The 27807-nt window shown below is 41.8% G+C and overlaps 1 protein-coding gene across 2 annotated transcripts in view; it reads left to right on the forward strand.

Moving 5' to 3' along the window:
- The window catches only part of TXLNB (taxilin beta), a 43898-nt gene that overhangs the window by 9075 nt on the left and 7016 nt on the right, over positions 1-27807 (forward strand). The window contains exons 3-8 of one of the 2 annotated variants that reach the window (XM_023633170.2): positions 1916-2007; positions 7649-7819; positions 15035-15229; positions 17417-17536; positions 21286-21360; positions 27468-27560. In XM_023633170.2, coding sequence (XP_023488938.2) covers positions 1916-2007; positions 7649-7819; positions 15035-15229; positions 17417-17536; positions 21286-21360; positions 27468-27560 — 746 coding nt within the window. The remainder of the gene's footprint in view (positions 1-1915; positions 2008-7648; positions 7820-15034; positions 15230-17416; positions 17537-21285; positions 21361-27467; positions 27561-27807) is intronic. The other variant, XM_023633171.2, reaches the window with a different exon arrangement.

Genomic DNA, 27807 nt, shown 5'->3' on the forward strand with positions numbered 1-27807 from the left:
CGGGCGCCGTCTCCAGGACGGGAGCCGTTTGATTTACACGACGGCGTGTGCACCAGTCGGCTGTGTCTTGTTCCGTTATTACCAACATCCACTGAGCACTTGCCATGGGCCAAGCTCTGTGCTGGGTCCTGACCCAAATCTGATCAGCAGTACATCTCTTGTCTTTAAATTATTGTCGTTAATAGATGACCCTCTGGCTCAGGAGGGCGGTCTTCATGTGGCACCTTCCACAGACGCTGGACAAGGGTGACCGGGGCGCGTCCATCCCTGCTGCTGGAGAAAGAGCTGCAGCACAGGCCCGGGGGCGCGGGGCAGCCCTGAGGCTCAGTCTCCAGGCCGCGTGCTGGGCCACTTGGAGAGCTGGAGGGGGACGGCTGGCCCCACCTTCTCCCCTGTCTTGGGCCACGTCTCTAATCTGAACTGACTCCCTGGGCAAAGATAGACACCACCAGCTATTAGGAATGAGGTCATTTTTTTCAAAAAAGTTTCCTTTGATTTCTCTAGATTTCCTCGGCATGGGAGTGGAGGGACTTAGTGGTTTCGGGCAAGCAGACACACTTTGGAGTCAAGCCTGCCTCTGACAGTGCTAACTATGTAACTTGGTGCTTTTCTGGGCCTTAGATTCCTAATCTATAAAACTAACCAGTTGTCTGGATGTTCTTTTAAGTTCCTTCTAGACCTAAAATTCTTTGATGCCATTAGAGTCACCAAATTTGGCAAATAAAAATACAGGAAAGCAAACGAAATTTGAATTTCGGATAAATAATGCATCATGTTTTAGTATAGTCACGTGCCGCATAACGATGTTTTGGTCAATGACAGACAGCACGTACAATAGTGGTCCCATAAGATTAGTACCATGCAGCCTAGGTGTGTGGTAGGCTGTACCACTGAGGTTTGTGTAAGTGCACGCAGTGATATTCCCACAATGGCGAAATCATCTAACCATGAGTTTCTTGGAAGGCTTCCTGGTCATTAAGCGAGGCATGACTGTCCAAGTGTGTCCTATGGCCTGTATTCCATGGCAACTTTAATTCCGTGATATATCTACCTCTCCAGGATGAAAGCAAATATTCCAGCAAAGGGACAATGACTGTTGGGATAAAGGTTGTCAGAATTGTTAATATTCTTAAGCAAATTTATATCAGGAAACATGGGCTTCGCTGTGTGACTTGACCTCCCTACTCTGATTAGACAGAGAGGTCGTCACAGATAGGTGAGCAGTAACGCAGGAATGGGAGAAAGGAGGGCCCTGGAGGCCAGACTGGCCACAGAGACACGAAGAGTCCTGTCGCAAAGGCACTGCGCGTCTGGGTTCCATCTTCCCTCCACACTGACTTTAGTCTCTGCTTGTGGGAAATATGATCAGTTATTCCCACCCAAATCTCATGGAACAGGCTCATACACAGAAGTGAATTATTTCCCCCCCCCCCCAAAAAGAGGAAAGAGCTACTAAAAGAAAAAAACAGACAAACAAACAAAAAGATGGACAGACTGTCAAGCTTCTCTGCTTTGTGCTGGAATTCTGGCAACTCCATGTGTCATATTTTCAAAATATTCACAATTATTTTGAATATTTAGACTATGGAGGGAAGTAACAAGAATGGATTCTTGGGATGAAAATTTGGGGACTACTGTCACAGCAGACATTTGTTGAGAATCTGGCATGAGCCCAACACTGTACCACACATTTTCCCAGACTTCTCAGCCAATCCTCACTTCCTCTGTAAGAGAAGTGTCATCTTTTCTCAGAGGAGAGGAAAATTATATCTGAGGCTCTGAGAGATTAAGTGGCTTGGCTAAAGTTAGATGGTAATTAGCAAGCAGACAATTTGAGATTCCAGCCCGTATAATCTGACTTCAAGTTCAACACTTACTTTCAAAAATATCTTTATGATTTTTGTTTTCTTTTAAGGCAAAGAAGCCAACCTACTAATGCAAAATCTGAACAAGTTGCAAACCCCTGAAGAAAAGCTTGATTTTTTATTCAAGAAGTATGCTGAACTGGTAAGATCCTTGATTAGCTATTTTTTTTAATTTTTATTTTTTGAGGAAGATTAGCCCTGAGGTAACATCTGTAGCCATCTTCCTCTACTTTATGTGTGGGACACTGCCACAGCATGGCTTGACAAGTGGTGCGTAGGTCCACACCAGCGTAACCCCAGCTGCCAAAGCAGAACATGCAAACTTAACCGCTGCACCACCAGGCTGGCCCCTGAAGAGCTCTTTTTGTCAGAAATATTCAGGTTCTGATTAGAGCCAAGAAAGGAGGCTGTTAGTTTTCAGGTCCATCATTATAGGCCATGGCTGGTTAGTTCAGACAAACCAAAGCTGGAATCAGAAAAGCAGAATTTTTTTAAAGGAAAAATGAGACAGAAAACTGAGGAATAACAGCAAAAGGAAGAAAGAGGACAGAGTTGGAGTCTACTCCACCTTCGATTACGTGTATAATTTTGGGGACGAAAGAGAAGTATAGGTAATTAAAAATTGTGGATATTTAGAAGTTCTTTTTGGCTTTGCAATAAAAGATAAATACGCTTGATGTGAAAGCAAACTTTCATTCAGTTCTTGTGCCCAGGTGTTTTGAAGGGGGTCCCCTCAGGAAGGCCGAGCGTTGAGTTAATCCCAGCCCTCAACTTGTGACACAATCTCATTTGATCTTGACAACTTCCTCCCTCCCTCCCAACCTTCCTCCCTTCCTTCCTCCTTCACTCCTTTCCTCCTTTCCACCCTCCCTTCCTTCCTCCCTCCCTTCTTTCTTTCCTTCCTTCCTCCCTTCCTTCCTCCCTCCCTCCGTCCCTTCCTCCCTCCCTCCCTTCCTTCCTCCCTCCCTTCCTTCTCTCTTTCCTTCCTTCCTTCCCTCTTCTTTTTGAGCTACATTCTTCTCCCCTCCCCCAAAATGGCAAGGCCTTTGATGCGGTTGTTTCGTGCCCAGTGCTAGGTCCTCCCCACACAGTCTCTCTCTCAATCACTTAGGGCCCCTGGGACGGAGGGAAGCCCTCCCAGGCACGAGAGAATCCGTGGGCCACTTGGAAAAAACAGAAGGGTTCAGGGAAGCCAGCATATCTGGTTTCATGAACCTCATGAAAACTCACTAAAGGAGCTAGGCCTGAGGTCCGTGCACCACCCCGGGGTGTATGAGACCCACAGCTGAGACATGGCATCCTCTAAGTGGAGCTGGGCAATGTACTTCTCTCACATTTTTGCTTCCTTTCTTTAAAAAAATTTTTTCACTTCTTTCTTTTGGAGAAGCAGTGACAGAAGAATGCAGCTTAAGTCCACACACACAGCACAACAACTCCTCCTGGCAGTCGTCAGCCTGCTCCTGAAGGCAGGGTCACCTGCAGCTAAAGGAACTTAGGAGTCAGGGTCTTCCACTCGCATGGGCCCCTCTGAGGCTCAGGACATAATTCTCTTTTCTTAATTTTGTTTTTTGTTTAGTGTTTTTTAAAAGAAGTTCTCCAAAACTGAATGAGCTTCAGGCCCCAGGAGCCCTCAGGTCCCCGGTTGCATCTTATCCCTGCTGATGGAGTAGTTTTCACTCTGACTTTATCCTGTAATCCCTGTTGGTTCTTTCCTTTCTTCTTTTATCTTGATGCCTCCTGTTATGCTGAATTGTCATACAACAGACCCAGAGAAATTCTGAAACCTTGAGTGACTGGCTGATTGCTTAACTCTGCTGACAATACTTCTAAATTGTTTTTTAATCACATAAAACACATCACGATAGTATAAGAAAAATGCTGAATGCACAACACAGGTAAAAATGTCTCTAGTCCCATAGTCTAAAACACAACTTTCCAGTTTCTGCTATGTGTACAGATGCCTTTCGTTGGAATTACCATTGTGAGGTCCATGTAATTCGGTGTCTGATTTTCTGGCTCGTGTGGCAGACATCTTCCCATGCAGTTTATAGTCTTCATGATTATATTTTCTAAAAGTGATTTCATTTTCCATTAAGTGGCCGTATCTCCTGGTTCTCTAATTTGGGGACATCTAGATTCCTTCCAATGTTTGCTTTACCAAATATTGCTACAGTGAACATTATCTTACATTAGATTTGTTCCTTCTCCTTTTTTATGATTTTAGGAAAAAGTTCCAGAAATAAGATTACTAAATCAAACAGAATGAAGGCTTTTTTTTTTAATGACCATGTTGCTTTCCAAAGAATGATAGAAATTTATAAAGAAGTATCAGTGGACCAATTTTATTGCAACTTGTTTAATATTGGCTATTAACCACGTAAGAAAATTTCAACGCCATAAAATGTTAGGTGTCAAAGTAATATTTTTCCCAAAAATATGGCCCCCGTTTTCACCTGTCCATTCTTGCTCTTTTTGATATTTTCCACATCATTTTCTCTTTGCCCCTTCAACTTATCTACTCATACCTAGGCCATTCATGTTCAGTTTCTCGTGCCGTATTCTGTATTGGCTAGACTGGGGAGCATTCTAGACTAGCAAAGGAAGCCACTCACGGTGCTGCAGCCCCATAGCAGTACATCAGAGCAGGATCCCTTCTCCAGTCTTGCTGGGAGCCAGGGCTGTTCACCATGGTGTCTGGAAACTCTCTGCACCTACTCCACCTCCCAGCCAAGCAATCGCCCCACAGAGGGTGTTTTTCCAAAGATTCTACTCCATTCAAGCCTTGCTTGCTGTACTTTGGCATTTGTATCATGCCCTATAATAAACTTCAAAGCCCAAAAGATCATTCTAGAAAAAATGAATTGGAGAAAACTGACCAAAAAAACCCCACTACATTTCCTCTTCAGAAAGGAAAAATTATGAAGAATTTCAAACTTTTACTTGGAGACTAAAACCTATTTCCCTGCTCACTGATTTGGATATTAATATAGAAAGTGCCTGAAATAAAAGTGTTAACACAGAGTAAGTCACCAAATTCAAAGCTGTGAGTCACTGCCACTCGTGCTCACTCATCCTCATAGATTCTGAATCCTGTAGGATTGCCTACTATGGTATTCATTAATAAATAAGGACACTTCATGACTAAACTAAGAAATGACCTGGAAGAAATGTTTTTGCAGATTTACTCAATTTTTATGTAGTTACATCACTAATACTATTCTAACTTTGTACTTGGCATTAGTTTTGCTCTTTTAACTTAATAACAAAAAAAAAAGCGAGAACAACAGAAATTGCAGATGAAAATCCTATATGCCTGTTACAATTGTACAGAAGAACCATGTCTAAGTGCATTACTAAATCACAAAGCCAGCATTTTACTGAAGTTGATTCAGTGGCAATATGCTTGCTCTCATTCATTAAGAAACTCCATATGCATTCACATACATCTGAAGTACTGGAAGAAAATGAGCCACGCTCTAAAAAAAAATTATCAGAGAGTTAAGAGTTTTTATTTAGAGCAAAGCAAGATAGACATAGCTAAATTTCAAACGTGTATGATCTTGCAGTAAAACTAGGACTTAAATGGTTGATGAGCAAGCAGAAATCATCTCTTCCAACGTGGGAAACACAAGTTAGATCTCCTCCTCCTGACGATCAGATAAACTCACAGAGGGCAGTGTTCCCCAAACAGAGGCAGTTTTGCCTACCATGGGACCATAGGCAATGTCTGTCTGGAGATATTTTGGATGTCAGAACTGGGGAGTGCTGCTGGCATGTAGAGGGTAGGGGCCAAGGATGCTGCTAAACAGTCTAGATTGCACAGGACAGGCCCCCATGACATAGAATTCTCTGACCCATTACGTCAATAGTGCTCAGACTGAGGAACCCTGACACATGATTTAATCTTCAAAAGGTAAAGTCTAAACTGTAATGGCAGTAACAATAATGACAGTATATAAATATCCGGGAATACAATAGGTCATTTAAAGTACAAACATAAGCAAAGAACTTTCACCACTAACTACTAACTATGGTACAAAATGAAAGGACCTCATCTATTCTACGAGCAGATTAGCACGAGAAATATATAATAAAATATTGATTTTCCAATTGAACCTCAAGAAGGATGTCAATTTCAATCAATATTTATAGTAATATTGGCCTAGTTTTTCCTGATGCTAATTCTCACTAATAAGTAAAAATTGTCCCATAAGTATGAGGAGTAGAATATCGTGTATGAATATCCCAGCTTAATATGGCAAGGATATTATAATGTGTCCGTTATAAAATGGACATATCAATGTGGCAGGAGGGAGAAAGGAAGGGAGTAAAATAAGATATGAACTGAAGACAGTGTGACAGTCCTGTTCATCTAGTTCAGAAAGAATAAATGCTTTTTCAAGACAGGGAAACTGAGACACTTATCAGGGCCCCTGTCGTGTGTGTCTCCACTGGCATCAGGCTCTGTGAGGCACGAGGAACACCTGGGGTCCAGAAGCACCCAGGGGCTCCCCAGGGCTCTTCCTCTCCAGGAACCAATAAGGCCATGATTAGGACAAGTACCTACCCACTTAGACCCCATGAAGGCACTCAGGGAACTGGGTCCAGTGAGGAAATGGCTCTGGACAGAGGGCTACCAGCTGCACATGGCTACACTGATTGACAGGCTGAGACCATCGCCCGAGTGTATGCTCATCTCTGGTGGCTTCTGGAGGTTGATCCCCAAACTCTCCCACCCCGATGAGAATTCCATAAAAATGTTGCCAAATTTAGCAACCAAAAATACAGAATGCCAATTAACTTTGCATTTGAAGTAAACAAATTTTTTCGGCAAAAGTATGTCCCATGCAATATTTTGGATATACTTTGGTAAAAAATCATTCCCTATTTACTTGAAATTCAAATGTAACTGAGTGTCATACGTTTTATTGCACAACCCTACCCCAGAACTTTAGCATCCCACAATGGAAAGTCCAGTGGTGCACTGGTTTCATTTTCCATGCTGTCTCTGATCCTTCAGTTGTGGCTGCTGGAGGAGGGTGAGAAGAGGCCCCACCTGGGCTTGGCAGAAACAAGTGTCATGATTTATTTACCAAAAGCACTGAGGTTGCGGGGTGGGGGGCCGTAAGGCATGTTACAGATACTTGCCATTCATGCTGCTGAGTTGTGCAGTGGCCATTCTGAAGCTTTGGTGAAAAATCATCAATGCTAGATAGTACTTTCTCTCCTCTCCCTTTCTCACAACCCACACCCAAAGCCCAAAATTATAAAGAGGATTTCATCTTCTGTTTACCAGGAGCCTGCCTTTCTCTTTTCTATTTTTACAAATAGTTGCTATAAGCTTGTTTTGAGTAAAAATTGTGAGAACTAACTGTGAACCTGCAGACACACTGTTGACCTTTGCCCCAAGGCAAGGCATTATGGGGAACTCTGGCAGTTTACACATTCTGAGACACGCCTTTCTATATTGACTGGCATCGCTGAATAGACTCAAGAAAGATAAAACTATTTCTAGGCCACTGAAAAGAAGCCCAACGTAGGAAGAGAGCAACAACGATAGTGATGATGAGGAAAAACCTATGAAAGTTACGCCTGAAAAACCGTATCTACAACTACTCCAAAGGTGACATTTGTGGGTTCATTTGATTCCAGAGGGACAGTCATAAGAGCAGAACTTTTCCAAACAACCGAGAGCAACTTGAGGCATTTCCTCTTTTGCTCCTTTTCTGTCAACTCAAAAGGGAGTCCTGCCATTTCCTTCCTCTTTGCACCCTCACCTCTAGCTGGATGAACATCGCACTGAGCAAAAGAAGCTAAAACTCTTACAAAAGAAACAGGCACAAATCCAGAAAGAAAAGGACCAGTTACAAGGCGAACACAGCAGAGCTGTCCTCGCCCGAAGCAAGCTGGAGAGTCTGTGCCGGGAGCTGCAGAGACACAACAAGACTCTGAAGGTATGTGTCAGCACAGGTGTCCGCAGAACACACTTTCTTGCATGCTGCATAGACACAAGCTTCTGCTAACCATGGGAAGAACATGAATTTTAGAATCACAGAGACTTGGGTTCAAATACTAGCCCTGCCGTGTGCTCACTTGTGACCATCAGTAAATTGTTTTACCTCCCAAGCCTGTTTCCTCCGTAAAATGGAGACTGTTGCGACTTCACTGGGTGGTCTGGGAAAAATTAAATGAGGTCACATATGTAAGGTGCGAGATAGTAGTACCTGGCACAGAGTAGGCCCTCGGGAAAATGTGTGCCGCCCCCTCTCCTCCCACTTTTTCTTACGTTGAGTTTGTCTTGTTTTGTTTTTAAGGTAAGCCTTTGTTCTATTCTTTAAATTACAAACTTGGAAAAGTTCAAGATTTTTTGTATGAAAATGAAATCTGCATGACATGAAATAAAATGACACAAAACTAATTGACATAATAAAGCAAGATTAAGAGCCAAAATGTCAATAGTCAGCTGAAAAAAGAAACTACTGGAAAAACACTGAGGCTCCTCAGATGTAATTATTCAATCTAAAAATAATAGACTGATCTCTTCACGCAGTCTGCGTGGGCTTCATCAATCACAGCATGAGCCTCTAGCAGTGTGGCTAATTCAACTACACGCAGACATTAGCTCCATTCAAGGAAGCAAGATGCCGAGTTCTCCGAGATAATTCTGCATGTGTCTACAATCCCTTTTCCAGTTGGAGATCTTAAAGCTTTCAACAAATAAGAATTAATTAGACACCAATATTCCTGCGAGATAGTTATTACATCTGTTTAAAAGGAGATACTTTAAGAAATAATAGAGAGATTTTGATCATTGCTGAGCTTGTACAATGGAGTTAAGAAGAAAAATACAAGAGGACAGTGGCTCCTCACATTCCAGAATTGGTTTTGATGTCTGGGAGTGGGAGGCCAGTGTGGTGAACCCCAACTCTCAAACTGTGAGTTGTAGGAGATGAGCTTCTGGCATCTCTTCAGCCTTTGCACTAGGGACAATGAAAACCCAGGTCAGATGGGGTCTGGGATGGAAGCGTCCTCCTCAGCTCAAGGTACATATTCAATAATAGGTTCTATGTTTCTATAAATCTGCTGGCTTTCAGGAGTGTGTATAGTAAAGAGCTAGAAATTAAGTCAACAGATATATCAACAAAGAGATTTAAGGAGTGGGAGGGTGTGTCTGGGCCTCTTTGGGTCTCATTCAGGGACCGAATGATGGCAGTGGCAGGAGACCCTGTAGATAGAGCCACACACCCTCAGTCCTGGTTTACAGTTAGGAACATTGGAATTAAGAATCCTTATTATTCCAGGAGTTGTGCTACCTGCTTTACACGTTATCTTATTTAATCTTCACAACAACCCTGTGAGGATCAATATCTCCATTTTATTGGTGAAGAAACTGAGACTCAGCAATCCAAAATCTGTTGTCCAAGGTCATGCATATTTTAAGTATCAAAATCAGGATTTACATTCAAAATATTTTCTAATTTTCCTTCTGATTTTTTCTTTGACTTGTGGATTGTTTGGAAGTTTTGTTTAATTTTTTTTTTTTTTTTGAGGAAGATTAGCCCTGAGCTAACATCCGTGGACAATCTTCCTCCTCCTGCTGAGCTAACATCTGCGCCCATCTTCCTCTATTTTATATGTGGGACCCCTGCCACAGCGTGGCTTGATAAGTGGTACTAGGTCTGTACCAGTCCACCAAAGTGGAGCACGCGAACTTAACCGCTGTGCCACCCGCTATGCCACCAGGCTGGCCTCAAGAAGTTTTGTTTAATTTTTATAGCCCATCATATATGGTCTATCTTAATGAACATACATGGTACTTGGAAAAAATGTGTGTTCTTCAGATGATAGATGTAATGTCGTGCAAGTAACAATTAGCTCTAGAGCATTTATGTCTTTACTAAATTTCTGTCTGATTGCTCTATCAATTGCTGAGGAATGGGTGTTAAAAACCTCCTAGTATAATTATGGAATTGTCTACTTCTCCTTTTAATCATGTCAATTTTTGCTTCATGTACTTTGAAGCAATGGTATTAGGTATATACACATTTATGATTGTTATGTCTCCTTGATGAAGACTTTTTTATCACTATGAAAGGTTCTTCAGTAATAATCTTTATCATGATGTCTACATTATATGAAGTCAATATAGCCACTCCCGTTTTCTTACTCTCATTGTTTGCATGGTACATCTCTTTCCATCCACTTATTTTCAACCTGGGTCTTTATATTAAAGTGCATCTCTTAGAGACAGTGTAGAGTTGGACCTTGCTTACTTTCTCTCACTGTATCTGCCTCTCAATTAGAGCACGAGTCTATTAACATATCATGTAATTATTAGTGTGGTTGGATATATGTCTACCATTTTATTGTTTATTTACTATTTGTCACTCTGTTTTCTGTTCCTTTGTTCTTTTTCTGACTTCCTTTGGATTATTTGAATGCCTTTAAAATTCTATTTTAATTTCTCTGTTGGATTTTTAACTGTACCTCTTTGCCTTTATAGTGGTTGCTCTGTGATTACTGCATACATTCTTAACTTTTCATAGTCCACCTGGAGTTAATACTTTCACGTAATTTCACATAATATATTGAAGCATTGCAACTAAATAGGTCCATTTACTTCCCCCTCCTCTAACCTGTAACTGTGATGAGTATTACCTTTATGTACATTTATAAGGCCCGTGAGACAACGTTATAATTTTTTATATATAATTTTATATATTTTATATAATATATATAATTATATAATATATATTATATATATATAATTTTGTTATAATTTTTACTTTAAACAATCATCTGTTTCTTTAAAAATTAAATGCAAAAACTGTTTTTATTTACCCAGATATTTACCGTTTCTGATGTATTTTATTCCTTCAGAAGCTTCAAGTTTTTCTGTTTTGTCTCATTCCCTTCAGCCTGAAGAACTTCCTTCAGCATTTCTTATACTACAAGTCTGCTGGAAATCAATTATCTTATTTTCTTTTCATCTTTAAAATGTCTTTCTTGGGGCCAGCCTGGCGGTGCAGCAGTTAAGTTCCCACGTTCCACTTCAGGGACCTGGGCTTTGCTGCTTCGGATCCTGGGTGCGGACATGGCACCACTTGACAAGCCATGCTGTGGCAGGCGTCCCACATATAGAGTAGAGGAAGATGGGCATGGATGCTAGCTCAGGGCCAGTCTTGCTCAGCAAAAAGAGGAGGATTGGCAGCAGATGTTAGCTCAGGGCTAATCTTCCTCAAAAAAAAGAAAAGAAGAAGAAGATTGGCAACAGTTGTTAGCTCAGGTGCCAATCTTTAAAAAAAAATGTCTTTCTTTTGCTTTTATTATTGAAGACTATATTCACTGGATATAGAATTCTGGGTTAACAAGGGGTTTTTTTCTTTTCTTTCTTTCTCTCAGTCTTTTATAGATTCTATATTCTGGCCTCTATAATTTCTGACGAAAATCAAGAATAATTTGAATTGTTGTCCCCTTATATGTGATATGTCATTTATCTATTGGTCTTTGGTTTTTAGAACTTTGACTGCTTTATGCCCAGATGCGGTTTTCTTCCTATTTATTCTTCTTGGGCATTTGCTGAGTTTCCCTTATCTGTAATTTATGTCTTTCACCAAATTTGGGGGAGTTTCCGCCATTATTTCTTCAAATATTTTTTCTGTCCCAGTCTCTCTCTCTCCTTTCCTTCTGAGATTCTAACTCTATTTGTGTTAGACCTTTGATGTTGTCTCACAGGTCCTGAGTCTCTCTCCATGTTCTTCACCAATCCTTTCTCTCTTCTATCTTCAGATTAGATAATTTTATTAGTTTGTTATCACATTCACTGACTCTTTCCTCTGTCATCTCTATTCTAAGTCCATCCAGTGATTTTTAAATTTCATATTTTGTAACTTTTAACTCCAGAATTTCCATTTGATTCTTATTTACAGACTGTTTTTCTCTCCTGAGATTTCCCTATCTTTTCATTCATTGAGATAGTATTTTCCTCTATATCAATGAGCATAGTTATAATACCAGTTTTAAAATTCTTTTCTGATAACTGCACTCCTGGGTCATTATGGAATAGGCCTTCTCTGATAGTCTTTTCTTTTGAGAATGGGTCACATTTTCTTGTTCGTGTCAAGTCATTGCAGGTTGTATCCTGGATGTTGTGTTGTGGAGAACATGGATTGTAAGATACTCCTTGAAAAATGTTGATTCTTTTTTTCTTTGGAAGGCAGTTAACTTGGTTAGAACCAAACTACCAAATCTCTTTTGGGCAGCAGCTCAAATCTCAGTTTCTTTCTTTTTTCCTTAGCTAAGTTGCTTTGAGTCTGCCTTGCACATGTGTGGTTCAGGGTCAGCCAAAGATTTGGGCAGTTTATTCACAGAATTTAGGGCTCTCTCTCGCTTCGATTCTCTTTCCCGGGAATCTCCCCTCACCTTCCAGTAACTATAGTTGCCCAGAACTCTGTACTTTTATTCTTTGGATCAGAAAGATGGTAGGTTTTCTATGAGAGTTTTAACCATCCTGTGCAGCTGCCAATTGCAGCCTCCCCTCAAGCTAAAAGCTATACAAAATGGGAAACTTACAACATACTATTCCTTTTTACAGGTGTCAACTTCCCTCCAAAATCTGCCTGATTTTGTTGACTCTCTAATGCCTTTAATTAGCTGTTTCTTGCATTTTGTCCGAGTTTACAGCTGTTATCTATAGAAGGGTCGCTGTGGCATGAGCTTCCTTGGCCACGCTAGTGAAACAGCATAAGTGAATCTGATTCAAAAATCCACGTGCCAGGAGCTGGGGAAGATAGAGGAAGAGAATGCATACCCAGACCCTTTCCACTACCATAAATTTTAACCTTTACTATTCTTTATTAAAATTTATTCATCAATAAGTCAAAAAAATCCCACAAAACCTCACAATTTAGGATAATTTAGAAAAAGACCAGTGAAAGTCTGAGACATGGGCTTATTTCAACAAAATACTACATATATTTGAAGCAATAAATCTGAGCTTCAAATTATACTGAAAAACAACTGCCCAGTAAGAAATGGGTAAGTGTCTCAGGAAACATGATTTTAATAAAGGGGTGAGTATGATCTGTTATCAGAATATCACAGAATTTTGATGTGGAAGGGACTATAGGAATTACGCAGTCCAAGTTACTTATATGTTTCTATGTAAGTTAACAAGCCATTGATTCACTAAATACACACTTACCAGGCACCTATGGGTTATGTGCCAGGCACCAGTTCTAATATGCACAATGATGCTTACAAAGTTTGTTTTCTTAGTTATTTCAGACTTAGTCCTTCAATTATTGGCATTATTAATTTTCACTTTGAATAATACACTTGATAAAGAAAATTTTATCTCAGACACCATCCAAATCATTCTAAATTCTTTATCAATAGACACAAGTTTTATAAGATTTTGCTGGATTTATCTTTCTTTCATTGAGAAACAACGTAACGTAAAATGCAAGATGCCATTTTGTGGGCCAGGATTGGGTGCTGTGATGGTTTCACATGCGTTTAATACATCCGGGACTTCTTTCTGTAGCCAGTTGCCAGCAGGAAGCTCACTGACAGGGGGAACAGTCTAAATGCAAACGGCATTCGGGCCGTGATCTGTGGTTCTACACCTAGGAAGCTGCTGACTTCTGAGCGAATCAGGAGCAGTAAGGACACGGTCACCATCACGTGTATATTCAGTGGCACGTAGATGGTCATAATCATTTTTAGTAAAATACATATAAAAGTGTTAGCAGACAAAGTTCAGGGAAATGACCTCTCAGTTAATTTCCTCGGATTAGGAAGTGCAAATAACTTCTATAACATCCCTAAGAAATTGTCACTCAATGAATGTTTATACCATGAATAAATTATGATTCTGATATCGGAAGTTAGAAAATATGTTAATATTGTAGAGGAAAGAGGACATCTATTGATAAATTAAAATATTTCCACAGCATATATTTTCAGCATCAGTTTTTATTTTGATCACATTATTCTACCATCATAATAAAGATTTGCACAATTTCTTCTGTTTAAATCATTATGTCTTTTTAAAAATCCTGTTACATAATTTGATCATGGTAGGCAACTAAATGCCATATAATTTTACTTGCCAACAATGAAGCAAGCTTTCATAATAACAATTAGCCAGAACTGAAAGGAATCCTAAAATGTCTGTATCACTTGTCAGCAGTGTTTCTATCTTTGGTATGATGTAGCAATATTAAACCCTTTTATTCCAAAAGAATGAAAGGAATAATCACAAAGCCAACAACCATCAATCAGGATATGGGGAAAATTTAGATACATTGTTAGTAGCTAGCAGTGAATGGAGAGTTCTGATTTAGGAGAAAATAGAACAGAAATGGCATGAAAGTTAATTTCCAACTCTGAATATTAACAAAGTGGAAGAGAGAAACATTAGACATTTCATTTTAGAGTTAAAGAAGATTAGAAACTCACTACTGCTTTCAGATTCAGAATTTGCATTTAACATTTCCATAACCCTATGTGACATGTGGGATGACCGTTCTTTCAGAAATAAAATATCCCCCTTATTTTCAAAGGTTTCCTGTCACATTCTTTAATTACTGTAATTAATCTACAACTAGTTTCCTTTTTAAGCTCTTGGATGAAAGTTTTTTCTTATTAAGAAAAAGTTTATATTGTGATCACTTATATTTACTAAACTTAGATAATACAATTGTGTGGTTAATATGCCATAATTTTGATAGAGGAATAAAGATCTATAGTTCTTCTTTCTTTACCAAACCAAGGGAACACATGCTCTGTCTCATCAATCAGTAAACCGCGCGGCCTTTTCTCCAGGCCACAGCCAAAGATCAGAATTGTGCCATAGCACGTTTGTTAGAGATCACTGCAGTTCATTCACTAAGCAGGAGTCCCGTCATCTTTAAAACAAGCCTATTCGTCACCAACTATCAAATTCAAGGTCCTCACTGCACCTGCTCAGAGTGGCTGTGTATTCACAGCTGAAACCTTTGCTCATACATTTATTTGGGGGCTCAGCAACGTTAACTCTGGACAATTGAGGAGAACATCTTCCTTACCCTGTACACTCCTCACCTCTCACCGACCTAACCCTGCGTTCTATAAACCAAGAGTGCACGCAAACCGGCATCACAAAATATTTTGCTTTTCATCCACAGGAGGAAACCCTTCAGCGGGCACGTGAGGAGGAGGAGAAAAGGAAGGAGATCACAAATCATTTCCAGAGCACCCTGACGGATATCCAGGCCCAGATTGAGCAGCAGAGTGAGCGAAATATGAAGCTGTGTCAGGAGAACACAGAGCTTGCAGAGAAACTGAAAAGCATCATTGATCAGTACGAGCTCAGAGAGGAGGTGAGAACCAGACCAAACCACGTAGAGGCGCTGTAAGTAGGTCCAGATCTGGGCTGTGAAGGTGGGGACTTGGCTAATAAGGAAGATGTGGCGAGCCCTCTCACACGCTTCATATTTAGGATTGGATTTCTTTTACTAACCAAAATAAAAACACACGTATTAGAAAATACCTGGCTGGAAGTCATATGAGATTTCTTCAAACTGGAATCACTGCAAAACAAAGGCAATAAATAGAAAGTGCACCTCAACGGATGAAAGGATAAAGAAGATGTGGTATATATACACAATGGAACACTACTCAGCCATAAAAAGACAAAACTGTACCATTTGCCACAACATGGATGGACCTTGAGGGTATTGTGCTAAGTGAAATAATTCAGACAGAAAAAGATAGTTACTGTATGATTTCACTTACATGTTGAAGACAAACAAACAAACACATAGGTAAGGAGAACAGATTGATAGTTACCTGAGGGGAGGGGGTGGAGGGAGGGCAAAGGGGGAAAGGGGCACATGTGTATGGTGACAGATGGAAAAACTAGACTGTTGGTGGTGAACACAATGTACTCTATACAGAAGCTGAAATATAACAATATAGACTGAAATTTACACAATGTTATAAACCAACATGACCTCAATAAAAAGAAAACTATAATAAAAAAAGAAAGTGGTAGGCAAGAGCACAGTTATCCTTGAAAACAGTCTTTCTCAGCCCTTATAAAACTCTCGCTTTAGAGCCAAAAAGTATCTCACACACTTCCTCTTGAGAAGCACCACGTCATCTAAATTATGGGTCTGTATTCTATATACCCCACAATTTAATAACGGTATTAATAGTGTAATAATTGTAACAGTAATGGCATTGTTTATTCAGTGCTTGGTTTGTGCCAGACAATGTGCTAAGACTATACTTTATATACAATACGTCGTTCAAGAGTCTCAAAAATCTTATGCACTAGAAAACAACATTATCCACATTTTATAGATGGGAAGCAGAGGCCACAAAATTAAATCTCTTATCCACAGGCATGAAAGCCAAAAGGGTTTTGCTTTCAATAGTTTACTTTAGAGGGACTATAAGAATCGTTTATTATTCCAAAATTATCTTTTAATATTTAATATGTTTTTAAGACTCCAGATGCCCCCTCAGGATTTTAATATATCATATTCCTTTCCCCATCCCACCCACATTTTAAACCTCTGCCTTAAAATGTACCATAATATAGTCAAAGTGACTCTGTTGGCCACATGCTGACGTTTTATCGAGAAAAAACTGAGCCAGCACCATGGCAGCAGCCGTTAGGCGAATCAGGAGACTCCTCACAGCAAACAGAAGCCATGCTGCGTCCATCTCCTATGGGATCAGCTCTGCCCCAGAGTAGAGGCTCGAGTGAAAGCAAAGGGGAAGGAGCTGAAAGGAAATACACACACTCTCCAGAGAGACCTCAGACAGCTTAGATCAGCTGGCCGCTCCTGGGATCAGCTGTAGGTGAGGCCCAGGGAGAGAGTCCCATGTGTCCTCTTGCCAATGAGACTTCTGATGACCAAGAAATTCTCCACGCGAGGCAGAGTTAGAAGCTTCTCTTCACCAAGCAGCAGAGAGGTCAAAAGTCCTGCGGGCAGCAGTAGCACGTGTGTGTATCAGTTCATCTGTGACACGACCTTTGGCCTCATCTTGCCCCCTAGAGCAACAGAGTTGAAAGCAGGGGGCTCCCCACCCAGTCCCAGACCCGGAGCCACATGCTGGTGCCCAGAACTTCCTCACAACCCTTGAGGCAAGAATGTAGAGGAGAATTCACAATAAATCGTATTAATGTTGCGATTAAAAGCGGTTTTTTACTCATAGAAAGAGCCAAAAAGCAAGTGTGAGTACCGCTGTGCCGCCCATCTCTGTAGCGTGCCTCACAGTCACCAGATTTAGAGAGAGCGCCGCTCCTCTGGAGTGCACACTGCTGAGCGGGGGCAGCGCCACCCACGGCAGCCATCTTTGTGTGGGGCAACCTGCCAGGGCCTTCGCCAGTTTATGGCTTTTGCGTAAAACTATAAATAATGTCAATGCATTAATTCCCCTCTTTTTTTCCTTCTTAAAACCTGAAGAATTCGTGGTTGTGTGAATATCACTTCTTGATTTTACATTTTCAGCACCGATAAGTCAAGCCTGATGTGTGCCCTTTATTTTTTCCTCAGCATCTGGACAAAATATTTAAACACAGAGAACTACAGCAGAAGCTGGTGGACGCGAAGCTGGAGCAGGCGCAAGAAATGATGCAGGAAGCAGAGGAGCGACACAAACAAGAAAAGGAATATGTATTTATCGTTTGAATCTGTGTATTTGTCTGGTCTGCCTTGGGGTCTGAGAGCCACTGAGAAAGTTATTTTTGATAATGGTCCTAGAGCACTAGACCGATGGAGAGGGAGCCTGAGCTTCCCTGGAGAACTAAGTTGGCCAGCCCAGTAGGAGGCACTGTACCTACACTATCTTGTACATAAAATGGTCACGCATCCATTCAACAAATCTTTTTCAAGCACCTGTCATATGCTAAACACCATCTTAGATGCTGAGGGACAGATGTGGACAAGACCCAGAAGGCCACGTCTCAGCGTGCAGACTAGAATCTAACTGGGCAGCGATAGGCTATAAATAGCAAACAAATGAGGGACGATAACTTCAGATAATGATTAGTGCTCCTGGGGAAATGAGGAGGAACTGAGAAGAGGCAGCAGGAGGGGCCCTACTTTAGACTGGATCACAGGATGGCCTCCTGGAGGAGGATGCTGGAGCCTAGCCCTGCCTGACAGAAGGACCCAGGGAAGCGGTCTCCAGCAGCAGTGTCTGCAGCAGTGACAAAGGCCCAATGCTGGCACCAGCTTGGCATCCTCCAGAAATAGGAAAAGGTCGAGGAAGCAAGAACACATTGACCCAGTGGGAGGAAGGGTCAAAATGAAGTTGGAGAGGCTGAGACGGCCAAACTGTGTAACTCTGCAGGCTTGGAAAGTAGTTTGGACTTTAAATACAATGGGAAAGTACTGGGTAGTTTTAGCAAAGGAAGTGACACGATGTGCTTTGTATCTGTAACAGATGGATTTGGCCCCTGGGTGGAAAATGAGCTCAAGAAGGGCAAGGGAGCGAGGAGAGAGTGGTGGGGAGGCCCCTGAAGCAGTCTCAGTGGGTGTGGGGACGGCTTGGCTGAGGGAGGTGGCAGTGGAGAAGGAGAGCTGGACATGGACAAAAAATTATGTTTTTGATGTGAAACCAACAGGCACGGCTCTGAACTGAAGATGGCAACAGTGAGGACAGGGAGGAGTCAGCACAACTCCTGAGTCTTTAGTTTAAGAAGCTGAGTGGTGGCTTTTACTGACATCTCGTACGTCAACCCCAAACGCTGCAAAACAGCTGTGGGGTCATTGTCCAGAGGAGAGAATTGAGGCTCAAAGAGGACATGCACCTTGTATAAGGTCGTATGCTGCTGAGTGACCAGGATGTGCTGGTCACACTTCCAACACAACTCCACATCCCTGTGGGCCTGGACCCTGCGCCCGGCCCTGTGAGAGGACAGCGCACTCAGAGGCCAGTTTCAGGGCCACGGTGCAAGTGTGTGTCTGTTGCTGGGGAGAGAGATTTAAGACACAGTCAATGGATGGATTATTCAAATTTGGCCATTTAACATTTGATCACAAGCTTTGCATTTACCCAAAATCAGACTACAATTACTTTAATTTGTTAGAATAGTGATTTAAAAATAACTTCCATTTTCAAAAGTAGCAACAAAAGCATGAATTTTAGAGAACATAACCTGATGGACATTGGATAATTTCAAGTCAGAAGTCCATGTGCTCTTAATAAAAAGATTAATTTTTAAATCCATCTACAACCTAGCTCTCAGAGGAAGAAAAGAAGCATTTAATTATTCAGAATCCTAGAAAATAGATATTCTGCTGTTGGTTTGATGCTTCTTTTTGAAAGTGATGAAATATCAAGTTAGAGCTGGGGGGCTTCTTCACCCAAACAGAAGAGGCAGCCACATGCCTCCCTGTTGATTGGGGACCACCCATCAGGCAGGGCTCCTCAGCCTGCGAGGGGAAGCAAGGGCCAGGGACACTGCCCGCACACTGCTCAGACGGCCAGGGGGGCGCTGCCCGTCTTCTGCTCGTAGCTGCCCCAGACCCCTCATACTCTGAGTCAACTGCACTTCCATAAGAATTGATCTTCCCTCTCACTGGGAGGCATCAAAGAACAGAGAGAACCCATTTTACAAATGGAGGGATCAAGCCACGGGAAAAATATAAACTTGGATAAGAAAAAAAGATGCCTTCAAGTTTTTAAAAAGAATGATTTTATTGTTTTTTTGTTCTGATTACAAAAGTACTGCATGGACCTCATGGACGTTTTTTTACAAAGGGGATAAACAAAAAGAAAAGAAATTTAAATCAGCCTATCTTCGAATACAACAGAAACTTCTTAACTGACAGCCACCTGACTGACCAGCCACATTACCCAAGGCTGTCAGCCTTTCTCTCTGTAGACGCACTGACGCCCAGCACTCTGACTACTGTGTCAGTCAGCCCCTCAGGAATGTCTACACAGGGTGGCCCAGCTAAGTCAGATGGAGCAGACCAAGAATCAGCCCTCGGCCCGAAAGCCTCTTCTCTGCAGTTGTCCTGGTTTTTGTATCATGTACATCAACAGAATTACACATAAACTGATGAAGTCAGTGTGGAAAGAAAGATGTTTCTAGGAAAACTACGCTTAATGCTTTGAAAGACTAAATGCAAGCAAATAGCAAAAAGCAATTTTCAAACTCCATGTGAGTAGCTGTAGAAGACTGAGACAGTTGTAAAACTCTAGAGAATTATCCAATCAGGCAACTTCAGAAATATCTTTAGGTTCTAGCACAATTGTTTAAAAAAGAAAAAATATTATAAATCCTTGTATGGCACATTATGGATATGATTTTTGTAAAAACAAAATAAAGCTCTGGGGTCCAGCCAGGTGGCATAGTGGTTAAGTTCACATGCTCTGCTTCAGTGTCCCGGGGTTCACAAGTTCAGATTCCTGACACAGACCTATGCATTGCTTATCAAGCCACACTGTGGAGGCGTCCCACATACAAAATAGAGGAAGATGGGCACAGATGTTAGCTCAGGGACAATCTTGCTCACCAAAAAAACAAAACAAAACAAAACAAACCTCTGAATTCCAATCAAAAGATCCATACATACCCAAACAGAGACCACAGCCCTACATCAAAATTGATAAATAAATGAACATACATTTTTAAGTTAAAATGGTGTGTTTTACGAATGTGTGTGTCATTTTTATGCCTAAAACAACGTTTTCAATTTAACCCATCAGCTCCGAGTTCTGCTCATGTTTGATATGAAGGCCTTGGTTGTACTTGAAGGGCTGCCTTCTGGAAGAGGGATGAGGCTCATCTTGTAAACCTTACACAAGATTCAGAACAATAGGTCAAATTTCTAAGCCAGTGTTTCTCAAAATGTAAACCACGGCCACCAATATCCAAACCATTCTTGGTATTTGCTATAAGTACAGAGTCCACACAACCTGTACTTTCCAGCTCATAGTCTCTGAGAGGGATCTGCATTTTTACATGATCCTTAGGAGATTCTGATGCATGCTAAGGGTGGAGCACAGTGGTCGAGGAGAAAAACTTTGGGTTTGCCATAAAGGAACAGCTGCTCACAACAATGTCCCAGGTGGGGATGTTGTGGAACTGTTCAAGCAGAAGCCAAATGATGTTGGTCAGGATTGCTAGAGAAGATTCCAGAATTTGGTGGGAGGTTGAATTTTGTGTGATTTTATGCTTGAGTTGGAGACTATTTTTCCCTTTTTTTTTCCATTAGAACCCTAATATTTAGTTGAGAATCCAACTTTTAAGACTAGTCATTTTCTTAGCTTTCTTAGATTCTTTACAAAGTTCCCAAAAAATTACTTAAGGGGGTTAACTAGCAAGTTATTAAGTTTATATATAAGTTACAACCAAATGGCAATTTACAAGGCAATCTGACTGTCTTTCCACGCATTGTCTCTCTCACAGCTGCTGAACCAGGCGGCAGAGTGGAAGCTTCAGGCCAAAGTGCTGAAGGAACAGGAGACAGTCCTGCAGGCTCAGGTGAAGCGGGGCCACAGTGCACGGGGGGCTTGCCTTGCTGTTCCCAAGTAAGAGGCTGTGAGCCAAAGGGAGCCTGCACAAGGCCTTACACGTGGCAGGGGAGGGGGAACAGGAGCTGGAAATGAAGAATAACTCCATATTTATTATTTTTAAGTAAAAATGAAAACATAATATTATATCTAAGAAAAATAAATGCTCTGCACCAATAACCTCCAGTAAAAAGGTTTGTTGACATACAAGTGAGGGCGCCAAGACGGTCAACCAGCATAAGCTGGTGTCCAGGTTCCCGCCTATCAGGTCGTACATCCTCTCTCTCTCCTCCCCCATCACCCTAGTAAGATAAGAATAAAAGGTAATCTTTTCAGACGCACTATCTACAACTGTCAACATTGAAAATGCCCTTACAAGTCTGATACTATTCATAATAAAAGGAAATTAGAAAAATAGAGTCAGTGCCCAAGTTTTTGTGCTAGCAGAGGTGGGCCTTGTCAGTGGCGAATGACTGGAAATGGCAGACAAATCAGGAGCCATTTTGATTTGGCCTTGTGACGTCATGTGTGTGTTTTGACTGGACTACAAATTCATATTTTAGACTCAAAAATAACAACAATTCAGACTCAAAAATAGCAACAGCTGACTCTGGAGGAAAGCCAGGCCTATGGGTCTTTCCCGTGCCCCTGGGGCTCTGCCCTCCTGGCAAACTGCCCGGTCAGATTTCAGGACAGTCGTTCTGCCACTGGAGGGCCACTGAGGAGCTATAGCTCCCCTGCTGCCCGAGGCTAAAGGGACCGTAAAGTGAGAGCAAATCCACAGAAGGTGAGGCAACTGGAAGCCTTCAGAGCTGCGCAGCTACACTAACTAAGATCTGCATAATTCACGTGTAAATGTTTATGTGCTGACTGCTGAATACTTGCTCATTATAAAAAAAAACTACTTGTTCATTGTATGAATGAACAAGTTCAATGAATACTTGTTCATAAAAAAGCAAATAAGGAAAATAAGAAACTTAAAATCACAAATTCTACCACTGCATAGATAAAAACACAGATAACATTTTGATATCCAACTTTCCTAAAGCATCCTTTTCCTTGTGTGCACCAAATGCAACCACGAATTGTTTTTCCTGGTGAGATAATATACAAAATAGATTTAAAATACTAACTACATAGAAATTAGAACCAAAATATATTTTACCATTAATAGAATCAAAGGAACCAGAGTTGAAAGACTAGGCTCGAGTTACAAACTCAAGGTCTTCCTTTAGGCTGTCAGGGACCCCACCACATCATGGTGTGGGGCTGATGTCAGCAGTAGGGGCTCCCCAACCAGGAGCAGGCAGGAGAAAGGAGGTGCAGCCTCTCCGCGGGGAGTCCAGAGAATCAAGTCAGGGCTTCCAGCTCTGTCTCTGCCCCATCACAGGACAGAGCCTTGAGGGGCACAAAAGACAACGCTTGAAGCTATTCTCATCATGCGCATCATCTGTTACAAGCAATCCCTACTCCTCTACACTCCATGAAGATAAAGGGCTTGAGGAGATTACATTAATACCATTAGACTCTGGGCTGAGAGTGAGTCATTCAGCTGGCATCAGAATCTAGGCTTCTAATGACCCATGAAATAAAACATAAAAGGGTGATCCAATTCCTGCCTATGCCTCTCAAATTTGAAAAAGCACCTAGCAGGGGTTCTGGACTTGCCAGTGTTCCTCATCCATCTCTCAATCCTGGACTGAGTCCAGGGACAAGGATCAGATTCCTGGCTCTTTTGCTGAGAAGTTGTCTGACTGTGCAACTCACCTAAACCTCCCGGACCTAAATGTCGTTGTCTGTAAAATATGGATGCTGTAATGATCAGTGAGCCAACCTGGAGTCCTCCGACCTTTGGGAGGCCCATTACTTTTCAGGATTTCCGAAACGTGACAGCACGTGAGGCAGCAGCTACCATCTAAAATGTAGCTGTTTTTGGCATTGTATCAGCTCTCGCTCAGCAGCTATGAATGGCAATTATTCACATGTTTGATTATGTCTATAAAAGGAAAATGAGCTAATGAATATGTAATATATGCAGCTCATGTTCAAGCTATGTATGCAAAGCACTTATGTCTGTGCCTGGTCCATCATAAGCATAAATAACTCAACCAATACTGATTAAGCACCTCTAGGTGCTAGGCATGGTTCTAGATGTTGGAGATACAGCAATCAATGAGAGAGTCAAAAACATTGCCTAATTAAACTCAATCTAGTGATAATAATACTAATAGAAAAACTAACAATTAGCGTATGAGCTAATATTAATATTTCATAGGTGAGGGTCCATATAGAGATTTATGACACAAAAAGAGGCTTTAGTTACAAAAAAGTTTAACAACTGATGTAAAAGATGATCTTAAGACCCTGTTCAGCTCTAGTTCGTGGACGTGGAGAACTTCCAGAGCTGATGAAGCCTGAGCCGAGCGCACTGGCCCTCTCCTCCCCCTGCCTCCTCTTCTGCGGCATGCAGCTCCCTCGGCAAAGATTCTCCTTGGTCTGTCTCTTTTGTCTTCAAGATGCTTTCAAAATTCCAATAATTACTTAACCATCAAAAGAACATAGAGGCCCAAAATCCCTATGTATAATAACGTTTAAACAAGTTCCTCTTGAAAAGTATCAAAATTATATTTTTAAAACTTTTAAACCCTGAAAAACAATCTATCACAGATTATTTTGCATAGTGCTGAAGGGGTGAGGTGACAGGAAGGGGCAGCCTAGTCCCCATTTCCATGATCTGAGCAAAAGAAATATGAAGGGCAGATCGTGCTTTCCTAGATGGAAGTCACTTTTCACTCATAAGACAACAGCCTGCCAGTATGGGGCATGATTCTCACTTAGGGAAGAGATGTCTGGCTTTCAATTACACAAACCAAGGCAACAGAGTAAATGTCAGAGATGATCAATGGGATACAGTTGTCACTACAAATAGAGTGTTCATTGGATTGATAAGGATGAAGATGGCGGTAGATGTGAAAAGTCAGCAATACAAACACAACTCAGCAACACAGACACAAAGACTCCCCAAGGGGAAAGATCAGTGAGTAAATTGTGAGAACGGGTCATCAGTCTTTAAACTTCCAAGTCCTCACCTTATCTACCCAGGATGAGAGGAGATTCCTCGGCGACTCCTCTTGTGATCGGACTTCTTCTCAAACCAAATCTCATAAGTTTGCTAAGACAATTCTTAAACACAGTTCTGTTTCCTATGTGAGATGAATGTTTGTGACTAAAATTCAGTGATCTGTTAAAAGAATATGTATGTCACTCAGTCCATTTAAAAGTGAAAAGTTGTGGCAATTGTTAGTACTAACCCTCGAATAGTCTGCTCCTGTTTCTGCCTCTGGCAGGGATGCTTTGGACAAGTTTGGATGTCCCATGCTTCTCTGAACTAGCAAAGCGAGAGCCAGAATATGACACATCAAACCAAACATGCATCACGTCAGCATAAGAGTGAGGGAACATCCCGCCAGCAAACAGCCATGCAGTAAACAGGAAGCACACACTTTAGTGAGGGTACGCAGAGAGGGTTAAAGCTGGTTGCCTGAGAAAAGGGTAATCCACACAGGCTTGCCACCCATGACAAAGAGGTCAAATAGGAAGAAAAGCAGAATATTAAAAACAGTCACTAAAAATGGAAATGGGGAGTTGTTTAATGGGAACAGAGTTTCAGTTTTGCAACATGAGAAAGTTCTGGAGATTGGCTGTACAACAATGTGAACATACTTAACACTATTGAGCCATACATTTAAATGCTTAAGATGTAAATTTTATGTTATGTACATTTTACCACAATTAAAAATTTAAGAAAAGAAAAAAGTTGAGGGGAAAAAAATTGTCACTGGCAAAGGCCAGAAGAGGTGGTGAGGAGCGAGACTGCAGGCGCTCTCAGGGTCTGCCTTCTCCACGCCATGAGAAAAGTGGGGAAGGGAAGCAAAGTCTGCCCAACTGATACCCCAGAAAGAGCGTTTTGCCCAGAGAAGGGGCAGAGGGCAGCGGTAGGGCTGCTTACTCTCGGGACGCAGCAAGGCCGGGTACTCCCACCCCACCTGTCTGCAGCTAGAGGGCTGCAGAGGCACTGGGCAGGCCCAGCTCGGGGGAAACACAGTGTGCGACCCCCACATAACTCTGCTGGAATCACTTGGAAGTTGGAAAAACAAAGGGAGGAAGTAAGAAAAAGAAATTAACAAGAGCACTTGGCCACGGATGCAAATGAACAGATTTAGGGATGGAAGGTAGAGAGGGTGAGCTGCCTGGAGTTGCTCCCACCCTAGAGCTAGCCCATGTGCAGTCTAGGCAGCTGGGCCCACGGGAGCGCACCTAGGGTAGAGCCTCCCAAATTGAGGCTGGAACTATTCATGGGCCCTGAAATCAGTTCAGCGGCTCCCAGTCAGTACTTTGAAAAAAATGAAACAAATAGAATATGTCAAGAGTGCATTGCACATAACAAGAGTAAGTATTGTCTTATGCACTGTTTGTGTGTGTGTAAAACCCTGGGTACCTTCCTGGCCATAAATTCCCTCAGCTCTTTACCCAATCTCCTTTAATCTGGATGCCAAGGAATCATGAGAAACAAATGTTAGGCCACCAGAGTGCCCCAAGCTCTGTCACATACTCGCGGCACTAAGTGATTTCAGAGTGATGGCCAGCTGTTGTTTGACTCTTCTTTGGAAAGCCTATATCCTATGGACGAGTTTTATGTTATCATTCTGTTATCTCTGCTGTTCTGACTTATTTGAGAATGAGCCGCTCTAGAGAAGCAAATTTTCTCAGTTTGACTCGCACACACTCCCTCTGCCTCCTGCCGGAGACCGGGAGCACTCCAGTCTGCTGGCTTTCTGCCCAGCACCCTCTTCTCTGCTTTTGAGGCCACAGTTCCACGGGTACCCCTGCTGGCCTCTTGCTGCCTTCCCTCTGGCCTGTAACCCAACCGTCCCCGTCCACCAAGGGCAGTGTCAGGTTCTTTGCTGCTGGATTCTGCAACTTTGCTCGAAGGAGTTCTTGTGTCCGTTGGAGGACCTGGGCTCCTCCTGACTGTCAAGGTACCAAAGACTCATTTTAAAATGGAGGCTTTCCTAACTTGGACCATCCATATTAAATCTCACTCAGATCACACAATCCTAGAATTATTTTTAAAAGCAAGATTTTATTATTGTATTACTGTCACTAACAATCAAGCACTTACTTTCCTTCCCTGTCTCACCCTCTTCCCGCCCCACGTGTGAGCCTCGAGTGTGGAGGCACAAAGTCTCTTCTGCAGACGCCTGTAGTGAGCCACGCATTTGCCACTGCTCACCCATTTGATGCTTCTTTGTGCACATTAGAAAAAGGCATTCCTTCCTCAGGACTCGTTATTTCTATCTGTAGAAAATTACTATAATAAGCTATTCTGATGAAAAGGGACATTTCACTGCTATTGACTAGAACATTGTATTCATAAATATACAAGACCACAATATCTAAAATGGAAGACAGTTGCCCAGAGTGGCACAAGCTGCATGATGGCCGTGGCCCTAGCCCATGTCTGGCCCACATTTCTATCATCACGTCTTTTCATTTGTCTACTTTCTCACTTCCTTCCAGACCAAGTTCAAGGCTCACCTTCTCCACAAAAACATGGATCATGTGATCACCCTTCACACTGGCCTGCTTCCCTGATCAGGCACCTGCCTTGGCACGTTGTCACTGTTTGCACTGTCCTGTAGCCCGCTCATCTTTGGGATGGTCTGCCCATCAGGAGTGCAGGGCCCTCAAAAGCAGGCACTGCATGTGGAACACTTTTGTGTATCGAGTCCCTGCATATGTTCAGAGCTCAGTGAATGTTTGTTGGTGAAAGTTGTGTTATAATGAAATGATGATGACATATCTTATTTCATTTTTCTTTAAAGAAGTACTTCCGTCATACTCACTAGGTTGATCACTGGCCTAGGGTGATCTCGAGAAATAAAAGAACTTAACATATTACTAATACTGTATTGAGAATTTCCCTAAATCATTTTTCTTCTCAAATAATGAACAATGGCCAGTTGTTTCGTTCTGGAAGCAGCCGAAACATAGACCTACTCTTTCCCATGTTTGCAGCTCACTCTCTACTCCGGAAGGTTTGAGGAGTTCCAGAGCACGCTGACAAAGAGCAACGAGGTGTTTGCCGCTTTCAAACAGGAAATGGATAAAGTGAGTGTTGCTCCTCCCCCACGGAATGCTGACATTTTCTATTTTGACAGGCGATCCTCCTTTGGGTTCACTTTTCTCTCACTAAGATGTTCCAGTGCATTTCACGAAGTAGTGAAACATTTACAGGTGCAAATGAGATTTGGGCTGTATTTTTTTATTGGTAAGTATCTGGGGAATTAATCTTAAGAAAAGCCCAAAAACACCAGGATACATTTTCACTCTGAGGAAGAATGTTTTCTTTTTCTAC

The sequence above is a fragment of the Equus caballus genome, chromosome 31 (assembly GCF_041296265.1).
Source record: "Equus caballus isolate H_3958 breed thoroughbred chromosome 31, TB-T2T, whole genome shotgun sequence".
Taxonomy (NCBI): domain Eukaryota; kingdom Metazoa; phylum Chordata; class Mammalia; order Perissodactyla; family Equidae; genus Equus; species Equus caballus.